Source organism: Eschrichtius robustus, chromosome 12 (genome assembly GCF_028021215.1).
Source record: "Eschrichtius robustus isolate mEscRob2 chromosome 12, mEscRob2.pri, whole genome shotgun sequence".
NCBI lineage: Eukaryota > Metazoa > Chordata > Mammalia > Artiodactyla > Eschrichtiidae > Eschrichtius > Eschrichtius robustus.
Genome location: NC_090835.1, coordinates 52,057,760 through 52,077,071, shown reverse-complemented (window position 1 = coordinate 52,077,071; position 19,312 = coordinate 52,057,760). Strand labels below are relative to the sequence as shown.

General features: G+C 38.7%; 1 protein-coding gene across 2 annotated transcripts in view; it reads right to left on the bottom strand.

Moving 5' to 3' along the window:
- The window catches only part of CLASP2 (cytoplasmic linker associated protein 2), a 170,054-nt gene extending 153,258 nt beyond the window's left edge, over positions 1 to 16,796 (bottom strand). For both annotated transcript variants that reach the window (XM_068558803.1, XM_068558804.1), the window contains exons 1-2: positions 16,384 to 16,796; positions 2,842 to 2,920 (exon numbers count right to left, since the gene is read on the bottom strand). In XM_068558803.1, coding sequence (XP_068414904.1) covers positions 2,842 to 2,920; positions 16,384 to 16,578 — 274 coding nt within the window. In that variant the 5' untranslated portion in view covers positions 16,579 to 16,796. The remainder of the gene's footprint in view (positions 1 to 2,841; positions 2,921 to 16,383) is intronic.
- Positions 16,797 to 19,312: the final 2,516 nt, after the last annotated feature.

Genomic DNA, 19,312 nt, shown 5'->3' with positions numbered 1-19,312 from the left:
ATATATCTAAGGTTACATTATCAAAAAAAACCTTCAGCACATAACTTAATTCAATTCCCTCCTTTTATGGAAAGGCTCCTAAAATGGTTTGGCTAAGATCTATGATGGAGTAAAACAAGAAAGCTAACTCTGGGATTCTTAGTCTAGTACTATATCTCTTTAAGAGCACACAGATATACTGTAGCCTCTCTTGTAGAGCTGTCATACAAATTAGAAACAATTATTTGAGAATAATCTTTCATATATGTAAAGTAGAGAAGCCCAGTAAATGGATAAAAAGTGGGCATTCAATAAATGGTAGCAAAACTGGGATGAAATTTTCCTATTATATCACACTGACTCTCAAGTAGTAACAAGTTCAGGTTTCACTAAGAAAAATAATGAACACTTAGGGTTCAAAGTGAAAACAATACTGACTAACAGTGAATGCACAGGGATAACCAGAAAGAGCTAGGAGATTAAAAGATAAAGTTATATATATGAGAATATGTAGATATGTGAGAAACATACAAAAAACACTAACCAACAAAAACAACTTAATGTAATTTATTAATATTTAAGGGTATAAGAATCATGAAGTAAAAAAAAATTCAGTATATGGTGAGATTAATCTGCAAAGCTCCCAGATGTTAAAATCGGAAGTAAATCGTTAAAACAGAAAGGAAGGGGGCTTCCCTGGTGGGGCAGTGGTTAAGAATCCACCTGCTAATGCAGGGGACACGGGTTCAAGCCCTGGTTCGGGAAGATCCCACATGCTGCAGAGCAACTAAACTCATACGCCACAACTACTGAGCCTGCGCTCTAGAGCCCACGAGCCACAACTACTGAGCCCGCGCGCCTAGAGCCTGTGTTCTGCAACAAGAGAAGCCACCGCAATGAGAAGCCAGCGCACTGCAATGAAGAGTAGCCCCCACTTGCCGCAACTAGAGAAAGCCTGCACACAGCAAAGAAGACACAACACAGCCATAAAAAAGAAAAAAAAAATCCAAAAAAACCCCAGAAAGGAAGGACCATGGAGAAGAAGAGAGGATTTCAAAAAGAAATAACAGCACAGCAGAGGCATAAACAAGCTAAGCCAGAACTAACAAGAGTGAGCAAGTTTCTGATTAACAACAGTGGAGAGTATTTACTGACAATCACAAATAAATAAGGCTGCTGAGGTGGAGAAGAGCCATACATGCTGAGAGAACTGAAACACCAAGGACAGAAAAACAGAAATAAGTTTTGAAAACAGGACAGTCCTGGGAGGCAGCAAACTAGGGTTCTGGTCCTAATACTCCTACTGCCTCAATATGAGCAGTCAGTAGGTATATCAAACCCCATCTGGCCCTCCTGGTGTCTGAAAAATAAGTGAGATACGTGATACCTAGAATTACTCTCAAGTCTAAAATATTGTCTGTAACAACTAATAATAGGGAGCTACTACAGGGCAGGGGTCACAAACAGAGGTGCCTACAGTCAGGGAGGTACCAGAAATGCCAAAAATGAACCAGACCTAAGAACTGCAGTATTCCAACCTCTGTGTATTATAACCGAAATTCTCAGTTATGAGGAAACAAGAGGAGATGAGAGGGACTTATGGATTGGAAAGCTCGTGACCCAGACAAAAATGAAGCTACGACAGAGCTTCTGCCTTTATTTACACATGGAAATGGAAGAGCAGGGTTGCCACGTTGGCCAATTTTTCAAGACAAGCTACAAATATGAATTTTTACTAACAATGATTCAAAATACATTAAGAGAATACATAAGCAAGTAATACATGTTTGCAGAGCAGTTTTTAACATCTATCATAGGATTTTAAGCAGGAGACTGACAGCTTAAAAATCATCTTTTCAGAAGATATTCATACAAAGATTGAATTGGAACCAGATATTGATTAAAAAGGAAATAATAGAAAAAGTCACTAAGATGCTTCTACTGAAAGGATAGACAGACAATAAAAATAAAAGAAGAAATTGGCAGAATTTAGTGGCATACCGAACATGAAGCTGACCAAAGATAATTTGAAAATAAGGGTGATGATACATTATGAGGCATTAACTTAATCCATAAAAGAAATCACAAACATCTGAGGTTACCCCTAAATATATTTCTACATAATAGGACCAAATCCACTCACTGAAGCACTCCAAGAGGCACACAAAGGTCACTTGGGTTTAAAAGATAAGTCAAAGCCAACTTTGCAATCTAACTACTATACAAAGAGCTTTACACTAGCACATCGTTCTGGACTGTAAACACACTGTAAGTTAAGTGCTGCTCAAGTATGGCCAGCAGCCCAGGACCAGTCTACAAACTACATGTGGTAAAGAAATTGTGAGTTTTTCTAAAACAAGGTTTGGAAACAATCTGACCAAAGTAAATTATACATTTGTTGAATCTACCAATAAAAAACTGAGCCTTGTATTTTTTTTCATTTCATTTTGCTGTAATTTATTTGTATTGTATTTTACAAAATATTGGTCTGCAGTAGACTAGCAATGAAAAAACTGGTCCTTCACCATAGGTAAGTGAAAAGTGGTGCTGCGAATTATATTATAAATTATTAATATGTTAAAAAAAGTAAATGATAAGTAAAAAATTTGAAAATACAAAGTAAAAATCTATTAGCAGTATATTCGGTAAGTTGTTTGCTTTTGTTTGTTTTTGTCTTAAAAGGAACATATTTATTTAAATAGGCTTAAAATCTTTTATGTTTGGCAAATTAAAATGCTAAGTAGCAGATCTCTGGGTTGTATAAAATTACATTTTTGCATTTACAAAGAACTAATTCTGTTAAAAATTATAAGAAAAAAGTATGTCAAACCCTATAATAATTTTTAAATAAAGTTAACTTACCCATTGCTACATAGGACTTAAATCGTGTTGATAGTCTGTCCACGAAGGCACTTAAAATTTCCAATCCCATTAATGACACCTACAGATGGAAAGAAATTTTAATGAATACAAATTACTGATGCATATTTTAATATCAGTATGTAACTGCTGATATAAAGATCTTCATATATTACCAAGTTTTTAAAAAAATAAGGAGACTGAAATATTCAGGGTGAACAGTCATGAGGGTAAGGCACCCTATTCTCAAATGGTTCAATAATAATAATAATAATGATGACGTGCAAATGCAGGAAGATAGTGATATAGCATATTTGGCAAAATATTAATAACTGGTAAATTAGGTGAAAGGTACACAGGAGTTCACTGACTATACCTGTCACTTTACTGTAATGTTGAAATGTTTCTTAAATGAAACTGTTAAACAAAACAGCACATTTAATTACAGAGGAATTCTAGCTTCTGTCTGGGATGAAGAAACTGGAAAAAACCATCACTCCCACCATAAACAAGAAAAAGCCAAATAATCTACAAAACCATAACTATTTTGAATTCATCAGAAAGCTAAGGTTGTAGAATAATCATCTAGGTTGAAATCTTTAGGAAAGACAGGTGCCAAGGAGAATGGGACGTAAGCAGTAGGTCACATGTGGCAGAGGACAGATGGAAAATGAAGTTGAGATTCAAGTGCGTAAAAAGAATTCAGCTATATTCAACTCACTGTTAATAGTTGAGTGTGGGTTAGCATGAAAATACAGAATCCCTATTAGCTGCAGACACAAGGAGAGTTCACACCCACTTGCCGGCTCTTTCTCCACAAACCTCCACCGGACACTCATAATTAAGACTGAGGACAGGGTAGGAGATAAGAGAAAGTCTCTTGGTGGTTACAGGTCTCGTAGGAAGGGAGCAGCTGCCTCTGCAGGAAAAGCACAAACCTTTCCCGTTTCCTTGTCCTACAAGAAACAAAAGTTTGAAGCTACTGAGGGAAAGACAACACTGTTACCCTCTAGACAGAGGTAAAAACTCATACCTATTAAGTAAAGAGAAAAGGAAAAAAAAAAAAAAAAGGCTTCTACTTCAAGGGTAGGAGCAGAAAACCATACTGGGCTCCGATGATTAAAGGTTTCAGCTGAGGAGGGGCAGGATTTCTGATAAAGCCTTACCCCCAAGACTCAGGGACAGAGGGTTCCTAAGACTGAAGCTGGAACAGGAGAACAACTGGACCAGCCCCACTACCCATAAGCCAGCCAGCAAGAACAGAATAAGAAGCAACGGCAGTCTACCACTGGGGAAGAAGAAAACCCCTCTATGAAGCATGAGAAAAAAGAGAAGGCCTAAAGTGTAGGGTGTGACGCAGAAACATGGAGGACCCAATAATTCCACTCCTAGGTATATACCCAAAGGAATTAAAGCAGGATACAAACAGATGCTTGCATGCCAATGTTCACTACGCATCATTCATTACAGCCCGAAGGTGGAAAAGCCCAAATGTCCATCAACTGATGAATGAATAAACAAAATGTGGTATATGCATTCAATCAAATATGATTTGGCTATAAATAGTAATGACCGACACATGCTACAACATGGATAAACCTTAAAACATTATGATAAGTAAAAAAGCCAGACACAAATGGCTACATGTTGTGTGATTCAATTCATAAGAATGTCCAGAATAAGCAAATCCATAGATAGAAAGTAGATTAGTGGTACTTAGGACTAGCATATGTGGGGGATAGGGAGGTAACAGCTAAAGGTACAAGGTTCTTTGTTTTTTTAACATCCTTATTGGAGTATAATTGCTTTACAATGGTGTGTTACTTTCTGCTTTATAACAAAGTGAATCAGTTATACATATACATATATCCCCGTATCTCTTCCCTCTTGCGTCTCCCTTCCTCCCACCCTCCCTATCCCACCCCTCTGGGTGGTCACAAAGTACCAAGCTGATCTCCCTGTGCTATGCGGCTGCTTCACACTAGCTATCTATTTTACATTTGGTAGTGTATATATGTCCATGCCACTCTCTCACTTTGTCCCATCTTACCCTTCCCCCTCCTGGTATCCTCAAGTCCATTCTCTAGTAGGTCTGTGTCTGTATTCCCGTCTTGCCCCTAGGTTCTTCATGACCATTTTTTTGTTTGTTTTTTAGATTCCATATATATGTGTTAGCATACGGTATTTGTTTTTCTCTTTCTGACTTACTTCACTCTGTATGACAGACTCTAGGTCCATCCGCCTCACTACAAATAACTCAATTTCGTTTCCTTTTATGGTTGAGTAATATTCCATTGTATATATGTGCCACATCTTCTTTATCCATTCATCTGTTGATGGACACTTAGGTTGCTTCCATGTCCTGGCTATTGTAAATAGAGCTGCCATGAACATGGTGGTACATTACTCTTTTTGAATTATGGTTTTCTCAGGGTATATGCCCAGTAGTGGGATTGCTGGGTCGTATGGTAGTTCTATTTTTAGTTCTTTAAGGAACCTCTATACTGTTTTCCATAGTGGCTGTATCAATTTACAGTCCCACCAACAGTGCAAGAGGGTTCCCTTTTCTCCACACCCTCTCCAGCATTTATTGTTTGTAGAATTTTTATGATGGCCATTCTGACTGGTGTGAGGTGATACTTCATGGTAGTTTTGATTTGCATTTCTCTAATGATTAGTGATGTTGAGCATCTTTTCATATGTTTTTTGGCAATCTGTATATCTCCTTTGGAGAAATGTCTATTTAGGTCTTCTGTCCATTTTTGGATTGGGTTGTTTGCTTTTTGATATTGAGCAGCATGAGCTGCTTGTATATTTGGAAATTAATCCTTTGTCAGTTGCTTCGTTTGCAAATATTTTCTCCCATTTGGAGGGTTGTCTTTTTGTCTTGTTTATGGTTTCCTTTGCTGTGCAAAAGCTTTTAAGTTTCATTAAGTCCAATTTGTTTATTTTTGTTTTTATTTCCATTTCTCTAGGAGGTGGGTCAAAAAGGATCCTGCTGTGATGCATGTCATAGACTGTTCTGCCTATATTTTCCTCTAAGAGTTTTATAGAGTCTGGCCTTACATTTAGGTCATGAAACCATTTTGAGTTTATTTTTGTGTATGGTGTTAGGGAGTGTTCTAATTTCATTCTTTTACATGTAGCTGTCCAGTTTTCCCAGCACCACTTATTGAAGAGGCTGTCTTTTCTCCATTGTATATTCTTGCCTCCTTTATCAAAGATAAGGTGACCATATGTGTGTGGGTTTATCTCTGGGCTTTCTATCCTGTTCCATTGATCTATAGTTTTGTTTTTGTGCCAGTACCATACTGTCCTGATTACTGTGGCTTTGTAGTATAGTCTGAAGTCAAGCAGCCTGATTCCTCCAGCTCCACTGTTCTTTCTCAAGACTGCTTTGGCTATTCGGGGTATTTTGTATTTCCATACAAATTGTGAAATTTTTTGTTCTAGTTCTGTGAAAAATGACATCAGACTTCTTTTTGAGGTGATGAAAATGTTCTAAAATCAACTGTGCTGACTGTCATGCATACCTACAAATATACTAAAAAAAAAATGAGCTGTACACTTCAAATGAGTGAACTGTATAATATGTGAATTATATCAATAAAGCTATTTAAAAAATTAACTGAAAGTGCACCAATAGACACACTCATACACAAAATTTAATAGATGATAAAAGCAGTATCTCAAATCAACAGGAAAAACATGAACTCTTAGTAAGATCTGACTTAGGAATCTACCCCGGAGATATACCAGCAAAATTATGAGAAGACACACAAAGATTATTGCAAGAAACTGGAAACTATCCAAACATTCATCAGTGGTATGGGACAGATTCAAAAAATTATGGTACATCCACACCAGAGAGTACTATGACACTTTAAAAATAAAAATGAGGGCTACCCTACTTCTGCTATGCAATGCTCTCCAAGATATATTAAGTGAAAAAAGCAAGTTGGAGAAATACATGTGTATATTTTAAAAAGGGGACTACAAATAGATTTAGTTATAAATGTTTATTTAAAATATAACAACAATGGAAAGATAATCAGAAAAAAAATTTTATGGTTGGCAATAGGCTATAAGGAACAGAGAAAGAAACCAGACTATTTTGAATATACCTTCTTTGTAGCAATAACTAATTTCATTGAAAATCAAATAAAGTAAGTAAACCTAAATGTATACTCAATTAGTAGCATAACCACACAGAAGACTATTCCAAGTGACTTTAAAATACAGCAATTTGACTATTATCTCTCCGGTGGGATATACCCTAAGGACAAAAACGAAACTCTGCAAAAAAGAAACTGTCAATGTTTTGAGAAATTCTGTTGATAAAAGGAGATATAGATGGAAGATATATAATAGTAAAAACTGCAGTCTTGAATATGAATTAGAATATCAGTATGAACTCACGATATATTTTTCTTTAAATTAAACCTAACCCTATGCATTGAAAAAAATCTGGAAACAATGATCAGATGAGTAATAATAAGTTCCATTAGCACCCACACTGTAGTTTCCACATACCATTTCCCACAAAAAGGAACCAAAGCTTCTTGGAGAAGTGGCTGATTCCAGGGCAGGAGCAGAAAATATGATCTCATTATACCAGATAGCAAAGACTCTATCAAAATTATTAGGGTCATGTGATAGAACAGCTTGGATATTAATAAGGCTAATAACTGGGGACTTCTCTGGCAGTCCAGTGGTTAAGACCCTGCCCTTCCACTACAGGGGGCATGGGTTCGAGTTTGATCTCTGGTTGGGGAACTAAGATCCCACATGCTGTGCAGCGTGGGCAAAAAAAAAAAAAAACACAAAAAATAATAACTGTATTGTCTTGAAATGCATCAGATATAGTTAAATGCAAGAGTTCATAATGATAACAAAAACTATCTGGTCAACACTGGAGGATACTAGTTATTTTTACCTCATTATTTTGACAATTAGTAAGTAAAGAATCATACGAACTATAAACTATAGTTTATATATAAACTATACCACTGGGTAACCAAATACCAGTAAACAGTGGAAGTTTCTCTTTATAAAAGTATTCCAGCTAATGAATGAAGGAATGACATAATTAGAATATCATTTTGCAAACGCTAATGAATAAGAGATCTAAACACTGAACATTAATGGCTGCTAACGTCACAGAACAAGACCTTATGTGCCTTCCTAATGTTACATGCCAGCTGGTGGAAGAAGAGCACTACTTATGAAGTAGTCTTGCAAAAAAAAAAAAAAAAAAGACTGATTCTGATCAAACTTTAGATCCAACTACCAATTTATAGGAAATACAGAGAATACATCACAGGAATGAAATCAGCAAAATCCAGACTGTGGGAAACTCTACCACAAACAAAAGCCAAGAATTTTTTTAAAAAGGCACTGAGGTAGAAACAGATTAAGAGACTTAATAAACATGTTAGGACTTCCCTGGTGGTGCAGTGGTTAAGAACCCACCTGCCAATGCAGGGGACACAGGTTTGATCTCTGGTTCAGGAAGAGTCCACATGTCGCGGAGCAACTAAGCCCATGAGCTACAACTAATGAGTCCACATGCCACAGCTACTGAAGCCCGCACGCCTACAGCCCATGCTCCACAACAAAAGAAGTCACCACAGTGAGAAGCCTGCACACCGCAACGAAGAGTAGCTCCTGCTCGCCGCAACTAGAGAAAGCCCATGTGCAGCAACCCAGCCTAAATAAATAAATAAACAAATAAACATGTTAACTGAGGTAAGCAGAATAATGGCCTCCCAAATGTGTTCACATCCTAATCCCCAGACCTGTGAAAAGATTAACTACATGGTAAAAAAACCTTTAAAGATGTGGTTAAGGATCTTAAGATGGGGAAATTACCCTGGGATTATCCTGGGCCCAAAAGTCCTTATAAGAGACAGGGTGGAGAGTCAGTCAGAGTCAGAGGAGATGTGATGACAGAAGCAGTGGTCAGAAAGAAAGATCAGAGGATGAGATACTGAGGGCTTTGAAGATGGAAGAAAAGGCCATAAGCCAAGAAATGTAGGCAGTTTCTAGAAGCTGGAAAATTCTCTAAGGTCGCCAGAAGGAATACAATCCTGCTGAAACCTTGATTTAATACCAATAAAACCCATTTCTGACTTCTGACCTCCAGAACTGTAAGAAAATAAATGTACTTTGTTTTAAGATACAAAGTGTGTGGTAACTTGTTACAGCAGCAATAGAAAACAAATATATTAATGAATCACAACATGTGAACCTTATTCAGATCCTGATTTTTCTTAAAACAACTAATTTAAAAATTTGTACTACATTTTTAAAAACTGGAAATTTAAACCCAAGATATTTGATATCAAGGAATTTTTTATGTATAATAATAGTATTGAGGTTACGCTATTTTTTTTAAAGAGCACTTATTGATATCTTTGAGACATTAATAGAAAGACTTAACTGAATAAACAATATATTTGCAATTTATGACAAATTCAATATTATAAAGCTATCACGTCTTCCCCCCAAAAGATGACATCCAATGTAATCCCAATAAAAAACCACAATTTTCCGGTGCAACTTGACTAGCTGGTTCTAAAATTCGCATGAGATAGTAAATAAAGACCCAATAATAGCCAACACATTCCTAAAGAATCTGGTGAGTGAATATGACACAGCAAACATCAAGATTTACCATGGAGCTACAAATAACTTTCTTGAATTTCCATTTAGACATCTTTCAACTTAGCCTGCATCTTGGCTAAGGATCCTTTCAGTAGAATATTAAAACCCTGAAAAAAGAAAAAACAACTAGAGCAGTATTCCAATTTGCTCCTCACCAATTTCTTAGGAACTCAAATGCCTCCATTCAGATCCTCTAAAAAAAAAAAGCAAAAATAATGTACTTTCTAACATGTATATATAAAATATAAAAGCAAAAATATAAAACATATTATATAATATAAAATATACAACAATAAAATACTTAAAATATATAATATATGGGAATTCCCTGGTGGTGCAGGGGTTAGGACTCGGCGCTTTCAGTGCCAGGGCCCAGGTTTGATCCCTGGTGGGGGAACTAAGATCCTGTAAGCCTCGTGGCACAGCCAAATTTTATATATATGTATGTATGTGTATATATATGTATGTGTGTGTGTGTGTGTGTATATATATATATATGTATATATATAAAAGCACAAATAACATACCTTTTAACAGGTAGAAAAACAGAAACCCCAAAAAGCAAACTTTGGGCTACAACCAAGCTTAAATTGTATGGTGTTTTTAAGCCACAAAACTGAAATTTTTAAAAATGTATGGGGAATTCCCTGGTGGTCCAGTGATTAGGACTTGGGACTTTCACTGCCAAGGCCTGGATTCAACTCCTGGTCAGGGAACTAAGATCCTGCAAGCGGCATGGCATGGCCAAAAAAAAGAAAAAAGTTATGAAATTTTATTAACCCCAAGAAGTCCCAGAACCCTTAGGGTCATTTTCCTATTCTTTCTTTCTTTCTCTCTCTCACTCCCTTTTTACCTCTGAATCACAAGTGGTTGAACATCTTTGAGTAATCTGACATCAATAAACTCACATGCAAGTTGTCATCTTGGCGACAGAGTTTTAATTCAATATAATGTTTAATCTTCAAAATGATTTAAATCAGAAATGTTGTCAACCAACACTAGAGCTAAGTAATTGCATGCGATAGTAATTACCCCCAATTTAAGAATCACAACTGGGACTTCCTTGGCGGTCCAGTGGTTAAGAATCCGCGCTTCCACTGCAGGGGGCGAGGGTTTGATCCCTGGTGGGAGAACTAAGATCCTGAATGCCGCGCAGTACGGCCAAAAAAAAAAAAAAAAAAAAAAAAAATCACAACTAAGAACTTTCCATGTAAAGGTTAGAAAGCCTGACAACAAGAGTTCTTGAAATCTAGGAAGGACATAAGCTTAATTCACAGTCATAGGTTTTTTCCACCATAGGTGCAACAGAGAAAAGGCATGTATTATTCATAACAAGCATACTTCTGTAATGCTCCTTCTCTCATTAGGAAATACTGTAGGTGTACAGGACTTTTTTTCCACACACAAATTAACTCAGCATCTAAGAAAATGAGTAAAAGAATGGGATAGAATAATTGGCAAGTGAACATGTATGCACAGATCAAATAAAACATGATGGCTTACAAATTTTGAAAACCTGAAGAGAAATATCAGGTTTTTATATAAATATATTTAAAAACTATTTCCCTCAAAAAAGGAGGGAAATAAATAACTTAAAGATACTGATAAATTCTAGGTAGGGCAAGGGGGACAAGACAGGAAGTATACCCAATATTTCCACTGCTAGACACATAACGAAGAACAATTATTGGACCCACACAATATTCTTCCCTGCAGCTCTGCAGCCCAAAGGTATATGGCTATACTTGGTAGCCCTGCTGCCAGTCATTTAAGTAAATAAAAGCCCTGTTTGAAGTTATCAGAGCCTAACACTTTTGTGTGTGTGTGTACACAGTTTTACTATATGAGGTTTCCAGGAATGCAGCCAGCAGATAAATCAAGTGTGCTTTCACACAATTTCACTGATTCTACAAATACTGAGAGCCTGCCATGGGTATAAATGCTGGAAGGTGGGTACATACAGTAGTGGGAATCTTAATAAATTCTAGTTCCTTCAATTTTCTCAATGAAGTAGGAAGCAAGGCCATCAGCTGAAACTGATGATGGAAGCAGAACTACTGATAGGTCTGAGGGGAGAGGAACAGATGAAAGAATGAATGAACGAAGAAAATATAGGAAGATTGCCAGGCTCCAAACAGGACCCACTTGAATGTCAGGAATTTAAAATGAAATCAGTTAGAGGTTTTGTGTTTTTCTCCATCCACCTTCAGTTGCACTGGTGCAGGTGCAGGGTAGGTAGGGTTCGATTAACTAGGATTACATTTTATCAAATGAGAACCACAAAGGAAAAGTGAGGAGGGAGAAGAGAATTAAAAATGAATGTAAGGGTGTGATTGACTGACTAGGATATTTAAACTCAGACAAGAGGGATAATGGGACAGTTAAAACTTAAATGAATTGGATGTCACATGGGGTGGTCAATCTCTTTAAGATGGTATAGTCAAAGAAATAAGGTTCAGAATTTATAGTCACAGAATATCACAACCACCAACAGTAATGCCGCTGGTGAAGTCTGAATAACGAGCAACCACATACCTGTAGTGGTCTGAATTGGCATTTATAGCAATATGTACTGATGCAGCCATCTGACTAGCATTATGTCTTCCTGGGTAGTCAGGCTGGCACATTTACATATTGAAACATTTTATCTCATTATAAATTATGTGTAATTTTCCTTTATAGTACAGTTAGGTCATTATTGGGATTTTTAAAAATGATGTGTATTGAGTATTATCTATAAATTTTATTTCAGGACTGTAAAGGGGGCATTAAAAGAAGGCACTGAATCTGACAGGGTTCAGAACCACCACCCTACAGAAACTCTCATGCACACGTACAAGGTGACAATGCAAAAGGACAATGCGAACAGGAAAAAGTTAGAAACACCCTGGATGTTCTTCCTACATGGCAGGTAAAAGGAAGAGACAACATCCATATATACAGAGAGACTTCAAACTAAAAAATAGTATATTGTAACAAATTGATGGCTTATAAGATATACAATCAAGGTGATGCTAACATTGAAAAGTATCATCCTTCAAGTGGCAAAAGGGCTGTGATTTTGGATTACAAGACTTGAAATCCTAGCACATAACTAGCCCAGCACTAGTTATAATATAAATGGTACTTACTGTTTTCTCCATTTTTAGAGTCAACTTGTTATAGTTGCAGATAGATAAAGTGAGAGTAGAGCTGACAAATGCTAGGATATTGAAGAGGTTTACAAAAGTACAGAAAAGGAAAGGAAAATCCTGATCTCCCTTGGTTTAAGTACTCCACCAATATACCAGGTCTAGGACCTATGCCAAGATACTTTTATCTTCTTTTCTACAAAATGAGGAAATAGTACCGACTTTCAAAGGCCACCTTAAAGATTAAAATGAGATAATGGAAATAAAGCACTTGAAACAATGCCTGACACTCACTAAGGACTCTTTAAATGGTGGGTATCATATTTAACTGCATTTTATAAGGGACACTTTATTGCTGTAGTACCATTTTAAAATTTGGGAACTCATGAAATCACAGGACTATCCTTACCAAAGTCAAACACCAGAGCATATATATTTTATATAATATACATACCTATTCCCACATTTTTAATCTTCAATTATGATTTCTCCACTGGGATGAAGACCCCAACCACCCATTTAACATCTCAACTTGGATGTCAAACGACCTTCTCAAACCTAACTTTTTACTTCCTTCACCCAACTTGTTTTCTCAGTCTTCCCCATTTCAGTAAATACTACCCTCTATTGGTGCTCAAGCAACGCAACTACCCCTAACTGCTCTCTCTCAATGCTCATATTCAATGCAAGAGGAGGTGCTATTGGCTTTACCACCAAGTCACATACCAAATCTTCCACTTCTCAGTACTGCCACTGCTACCAAACAAGCCTTAGCCACCATCGCTCTCCTTCTTTTGCTGCTTTACTGTCCACTGCCCACAAAGCAGCCAACCCTCTACATAAAAACATCCGCCAATTTAGAATAAAATCCTACAAAGCTCTTTCTACCTGCCTCCTCAACTTCACCTTTCTGAACACCTCCCTCACTTGTAAACTCTAGCCATGCTGGCCTTCTTTATGTTCCTCAACAGAACTAGGTTCTCTGCATTTGCAGTTTCCTCTCCCTAAAGGCATTCTTTATTCCTGTATTTCTTTCCTGTCTGTACTCAAATTTCACCTCACTTCTTTACTTCCAAAATAGTCTCATCTTCCCCTCAGTCTTTCACATCAGTTGATTTACAAACACTTGTTACTTGAAACTATTCAATTTTTATACCTATCTGTCTCCATGACAGCAGTGATCTCACTCTTCCCTCCTTTAAATCACTCTCAGTGAGGTCTTCAATGACCAGCTATTTAAAATTCCAACATCTGCATCCTGCCCAACACTCCTATTCCCTTCGCTGCTTTTCTCCAAAGCATTTACCACCGTCTAACATACTACAGATTTTAGTTATCTTGTTTATTCCTCTGCCCTCATGAGAATCTAAGCACACAAAGGCAAGGATTTCTGTCTTTTTTTCACTATTGTATCCCAAGTGCCCAGAAGATTGTCTGCACATGGTAGGTCCTCAATTAATATCCAAATGAAGCTGAATGAATAAGCCTTTCTAGTCTTGTTTACAGCTGGGTCTTCAATATCTGGAATAATACCCAGCATATAAGTATAGTCACTCAAATTCACTGTTATTAAGAAACTCAAATTCTGAAGTACTATCAAATCCAAAGAAAAACTATATTTTGTTCAGCATAACTTGAAATTTAAGTACACTTCTATTTGTATGTATGTTCAAAAAATTCCATGATACACTTTTTTCAAAAGATTTAAATATTCATTGTATCTTGAGTAAAAAATGATGACCTAGCTTGGTAACTTAGTTTATAAATCCCAAATAAACTAATTAGAATGCCCTCTCCCTAACAATGTCAGAAAAGCTCTTATACTACAGAATTCATTAGAAAGGAGAGAACTAATGATCAAGGAGAGATCAGAATTAATGAATTAATGTCCTTGAGAAGGCAAGAGGGCATGGGATACACATGCCTTCATATCCATGTGGGGGAATTGGTAGAAATGGGAAAGACAGATAATTTGTTCACTATAACAGAGAAGACAGAGTTATATGGGCACAGCTACAAGGAAGTATGTAGGTGAGGATGTGGGAGTTGTCTTAGGATTTCTGAAATTGTCTCAGGCTGCAGTATCTACTGAGGAGCATGGAGAGAATGTGTAGTAAAGAGATAAGAACTTGAGTCAGATCCCTGAAGGATTCTAACTCTTAGGGATCAGTTAAAGGAAAAACATAACACTGAGTAGAAGTAGTGCTTAGAGACAAAAAAGAAAAAACAGGATACTGTGGTATCACAGAAGCCAAAAATATGTTTCAAGAGATGGGACGGCTTAACTGCCATTCACTGATGGTACACCTGAGGAGTGAAATGGCCCAAAGCCAATTCAACCACAGCCAGCGTAGAGGTGACACATCAACCTTCACTTGGGAAGGATAGCAAGCATTACCAAAGAGCCGACTTTCTACAGCAGCCTAGGCTGTAACACAAAATCAACTATCTTGAGTGTGTATGCTCTTCTTACAGGGTAAGTAAATTTAGTTTGTTTCTTCCAAAGAAATAAGACTAATCCCCTAAACAGTAATGACATATTCTAAAATATTAACTTTTCCCAAAGTTTTAAAAAATAATAAAGAGATAGTATATAATGAAGCACTGAGGTGGTTAATTCTCAAACTGTTTATTATTCTTGTAAAAAGTCAAACCCTTCCAAAACTCATATAAGTTTCACCATTACATCTGCATAATAATTTTAGAGTTTGCTTTTCTTCTCCATGATGATAATGCTTTCAAAGTACAGCCTATTCGCTGGGTTTTAAGTATCTATTACTAAGAAGAATCACTTCATCCACAGGACGTTTGGGCCAACATTTTAAAGCAACACTGCCACCAGAAGACTAGAAGGAAAAGTTACTGTCAAAAACCACAGTTCAGGCTGATTACAGAATATTTACCTGGTCTCCCAACTTGGCTACATTACAACCTGCCTACTACCGGCTCTTCAGAAACACTCATTCCTTGCTGTACCTCATCCTTTTATTTTTTGTCAGCATCAGCTAACCTGCTACGGCACGGTTTCAAATCCGAGTCAGTTCTCAACTGCGGCAAAACAAAATGACAGCATTCAACTGCCTTCCGTCGGCCATAACGAAAAGCAAATAAACAATGCCATGAGGTCAGCATCTTTTCATTAGATTTAACAGTAAACTTAATCAGGCACGCTATTAAGCTCTAAAGATGCCTTAGACACGAAAAGCACAACCTTCCAGACACACACACACACACACACACACACAAACTATGTAAGAAAAAAAGAAACAGGCGATTAAGTAGGATAAAAATCACTAATGAACAGGGATTAACTTGACATCTTTCAACTTAAAATTTGTATCCTCATGTCCTACGTCTTGGTCTGGGTAGTGTTTACATAGGTACGTACAAATGTAAAACGTCTTCGAACCTTTTATGCATGTAAATGATCATTGATTTTTTAAAATACGTGATGAAGCATTATATCCTACTGCCAAGGAACTCCGCACGGTGCGGTGTCACGGAATCGCTGAATGTGTCACTGTTCACAATTGTGGAAAAAGTCGGTCGTGGTGGGAAGTCGGTCTCCGGCTCGAGTTCGGAGAGGCAGGCTCCCCGGTGGGGGCGCGTCGGGGGACCCCAAGTCCGCGAGGCGGTTCCGAGGTGCCCGGCGCCCCCCCGGGGGCTCGCCCGGCCGGCCTCGCACATCCGTGATTAAAGGGCCGACGGGGGAGGGCGTGCCCAGCCAGGCCGCGCCGCCGCCGCTTACCCGGTAGTTGCTCGAGCCCACCCAGCCGGTGAGAGCGTCGACCGTCCTGCCCAGACAGCCCAGGTCCTCCTCCAGGTCTGGGATGGCGCCGGGGACGCCGAGGTAGAGCAGCAGCTCCTGGCCGACCTGCAGGCGGCCGCCGACGTCCTTCTGCTGCACCTGGGCGCTGAAGTACTCCATGCAGCGGGGCTCCATGGCCGCGACCGCTCGCCCGCCTGTGAGGGACCAACTTTCGCCGAGCGCCGCCCAGCCGCCAGCGCGGGGCCCCACGGGAACGGGAGGGACGCGCTGGGTCCAGCCGAGGCGCGGCTCGCGGGGCGCGGCGGGTGCAGCGCCAGGCGCGGATCGGCCCCCAAACTAGTCAAACTCGGCGCCCCCCGCGCCCCAACCCGCTTCAGAGGCCGCGGCCGCCGGCGACGTCAGCGCGCGCGTGACGTCAGCGCGACGCCGGCGGGCGACCGCCCGTCCGCCTGTCCGGACTCTAGCTTCGCGGAGGAGGTGGGGGCGGAGGCGTAGGCGGGGGCGTAGGCGGGGGCGGGAACCCTTGGGGACAGTGGGACCTCTGCGGGGAATTGGGGTCGGACTGTGTTGGCCCCCCCGGGAAGCCGACAGTTCTCTGCAATCCGCCATCTCAGCAGCCTGCCCTCGCCCTGTAAAATCGAGAACACTTCCAGGTTTTCCTCCACTTGAAACCAATACTTGGGAAAGTTTCTGGTGCTTGGAATTCCACTTTCCCAGCCCCACTCCCGGTTTTTTGGGTTTGTTTTGTGGTGGTGGTGGTGGTTGTTTTACTTTGTAGAATACACTTCCTTATTTTAAAAAAAAACAACAAACACCATGACTCCTGCTTCTGGTTGGGTCAGCATGTGATGCTTTTTTTTTTTTTTTACTAAGGTTTAATTTGCAGAGTAAAATGCTCAGATTTTAAGTGTTCAGTCCATGTGCTTTGGCAAATGTATTCACCAATGTGAAGAGCTACCATCCTAAAGAAGTTGGAGCACGTTTTCATCACCCTAGGAAGTTGGAGGAACATCCCAGTCAATAACCACTGCCTTGCCAAGCATTTCTAATCGGATTTCTATCACTGTAGCATAGGTTTCCCTGTTCTTTAATTTCACGTGACTTCACGCAGTTTGTACTCTTATTGACTCAGACTTCTTTCTTTCTTTAGCATATGTTTTAAGGCTGATCCAGTGCTGTTGGTGTGTCAGTAATCCCTTTTTATTGCTGAGTAGTATTCCATATATGGAAGAACCACAGTTCGTGACCCGGTCACCTGTTTATAGACAGTTGAGTTGTTTCATTTTTCAGTTTTCCAGCTGTAACCAGCTATAACCATTAGTGTACAAGTCATTGTGCAGAGACAGGGTTTCATTTCTCTTGGGTAAATACCAAGGACTGGAATTACTAGGTCATATGAGAAGTGTATGTTTAACTTTAGAAGAAACTGCCATACTTTTCCAAAGTGGCTGGACCATATTACACTGCCACCAGAAGTACTCGGAAGTTCCAGTTGCTCCACATCCTCCACAATATTTGGTATGGTTGGGGTAATTAGTTTTAGCCATTTTAGTGTGTGTAAACTGGTCTATAATACATTCTATATGCACACTGGGGACTTCTCTGGCAGTCCAGTGGTTAGGACTCTGTGCTTCCCCTGCAGGAGGTGCTGGTTTGATCCTTAGGGAACTAAGATCCCACATGCCCTGCGGTGTGGCCTAAAATAAATAAATAAATAAATAAATAAATAAATAAATAAATAAATAAATAAATAAATAAATATTAAAAAAAATAAATGCACATTGTGTTTAGCTTCCTGCCAATTATTTCCAGCCACAATTTAATAATTATTTTATGTATCTGTCTCCTCTATTACACAGAAAGCTCCAAGATCATTTGTGTTTTTCCTTGGATGGTGCTGGGCAAATAATGGGCACTCAATCAATTTAAGTTGAACAAGTGAATGAATGTAATGAAATGCTTGAAATGTTCACAGTAACAAAATAATAACAACAAAAACAATAATAACACACTCTCCAAATTCAAAGAAACCTATCTTCTGTGTTTACTCTGAGGTTTTTTTCTATATTTCTCTGTTTCTCTTTGTATTGTGATGTAAAGTTTCTTCCATCTTTAATTGACTGTAATCTCCCTGCAATTAGGCCTCAATCAAGTAAACTGTAGTAACTGTTCCTTGAGTGTCTAAAGGTTCTGTTCATAAGGGTTACAGAAGAATATTAAAAAAAGGGTCCAATCCAAAGAAGTGTGTTTTCTAATTGCCAGGGACCAGGTGCAGTATGTGGTATAGAAAAAAAAAAAAATGTAGGAGGCTCTGGATTCTAGATTCAGCCCTACCTGTGTCTGTGACCAAAAGTTACTGCTGCCCTAAGCCCTCTGTTGTCTCCATTCACCTTTCTGAACTTGTGTAACTCAAGGTCTTTAAGTTGATAACTAAATAGTCTTCACGTTATAAAATAATATTATGGCATTTGAGTAACGTTGGAAGTACCTATGAAATGTTTAGTAACACTGGTTACTATTACCTATGCATACCCTCTGTGTGTTTCATTAATTCATCGACAAATATCTTCTGAAAGCTTGTTATGTGCTACACACTGTGCCAGGGTCCACAGATACAAAGTTCATTTAGATCTGGTCTCTACCCACAACAAACCTAAGTACAGACAAGAAAATCAACATTCCCAGGATGCAAGGATGGGGTAAGCAGAAGGTATTTGGAAGCCTATATGAGAGGCTTCTTATCTAGATGGCACTGAGAATGGGGGTGGGACAGGTGTAAACCAGGGAAGGCTTCCTGGAGAGGTTTATGTATAAATTGAGTTTTGAGAATATATAGGAATTAGCTAATTAAAGAAGTGATTTTTTTCATATGATCCAGCAATCCCACTCCTGGGCATATACCCAGACA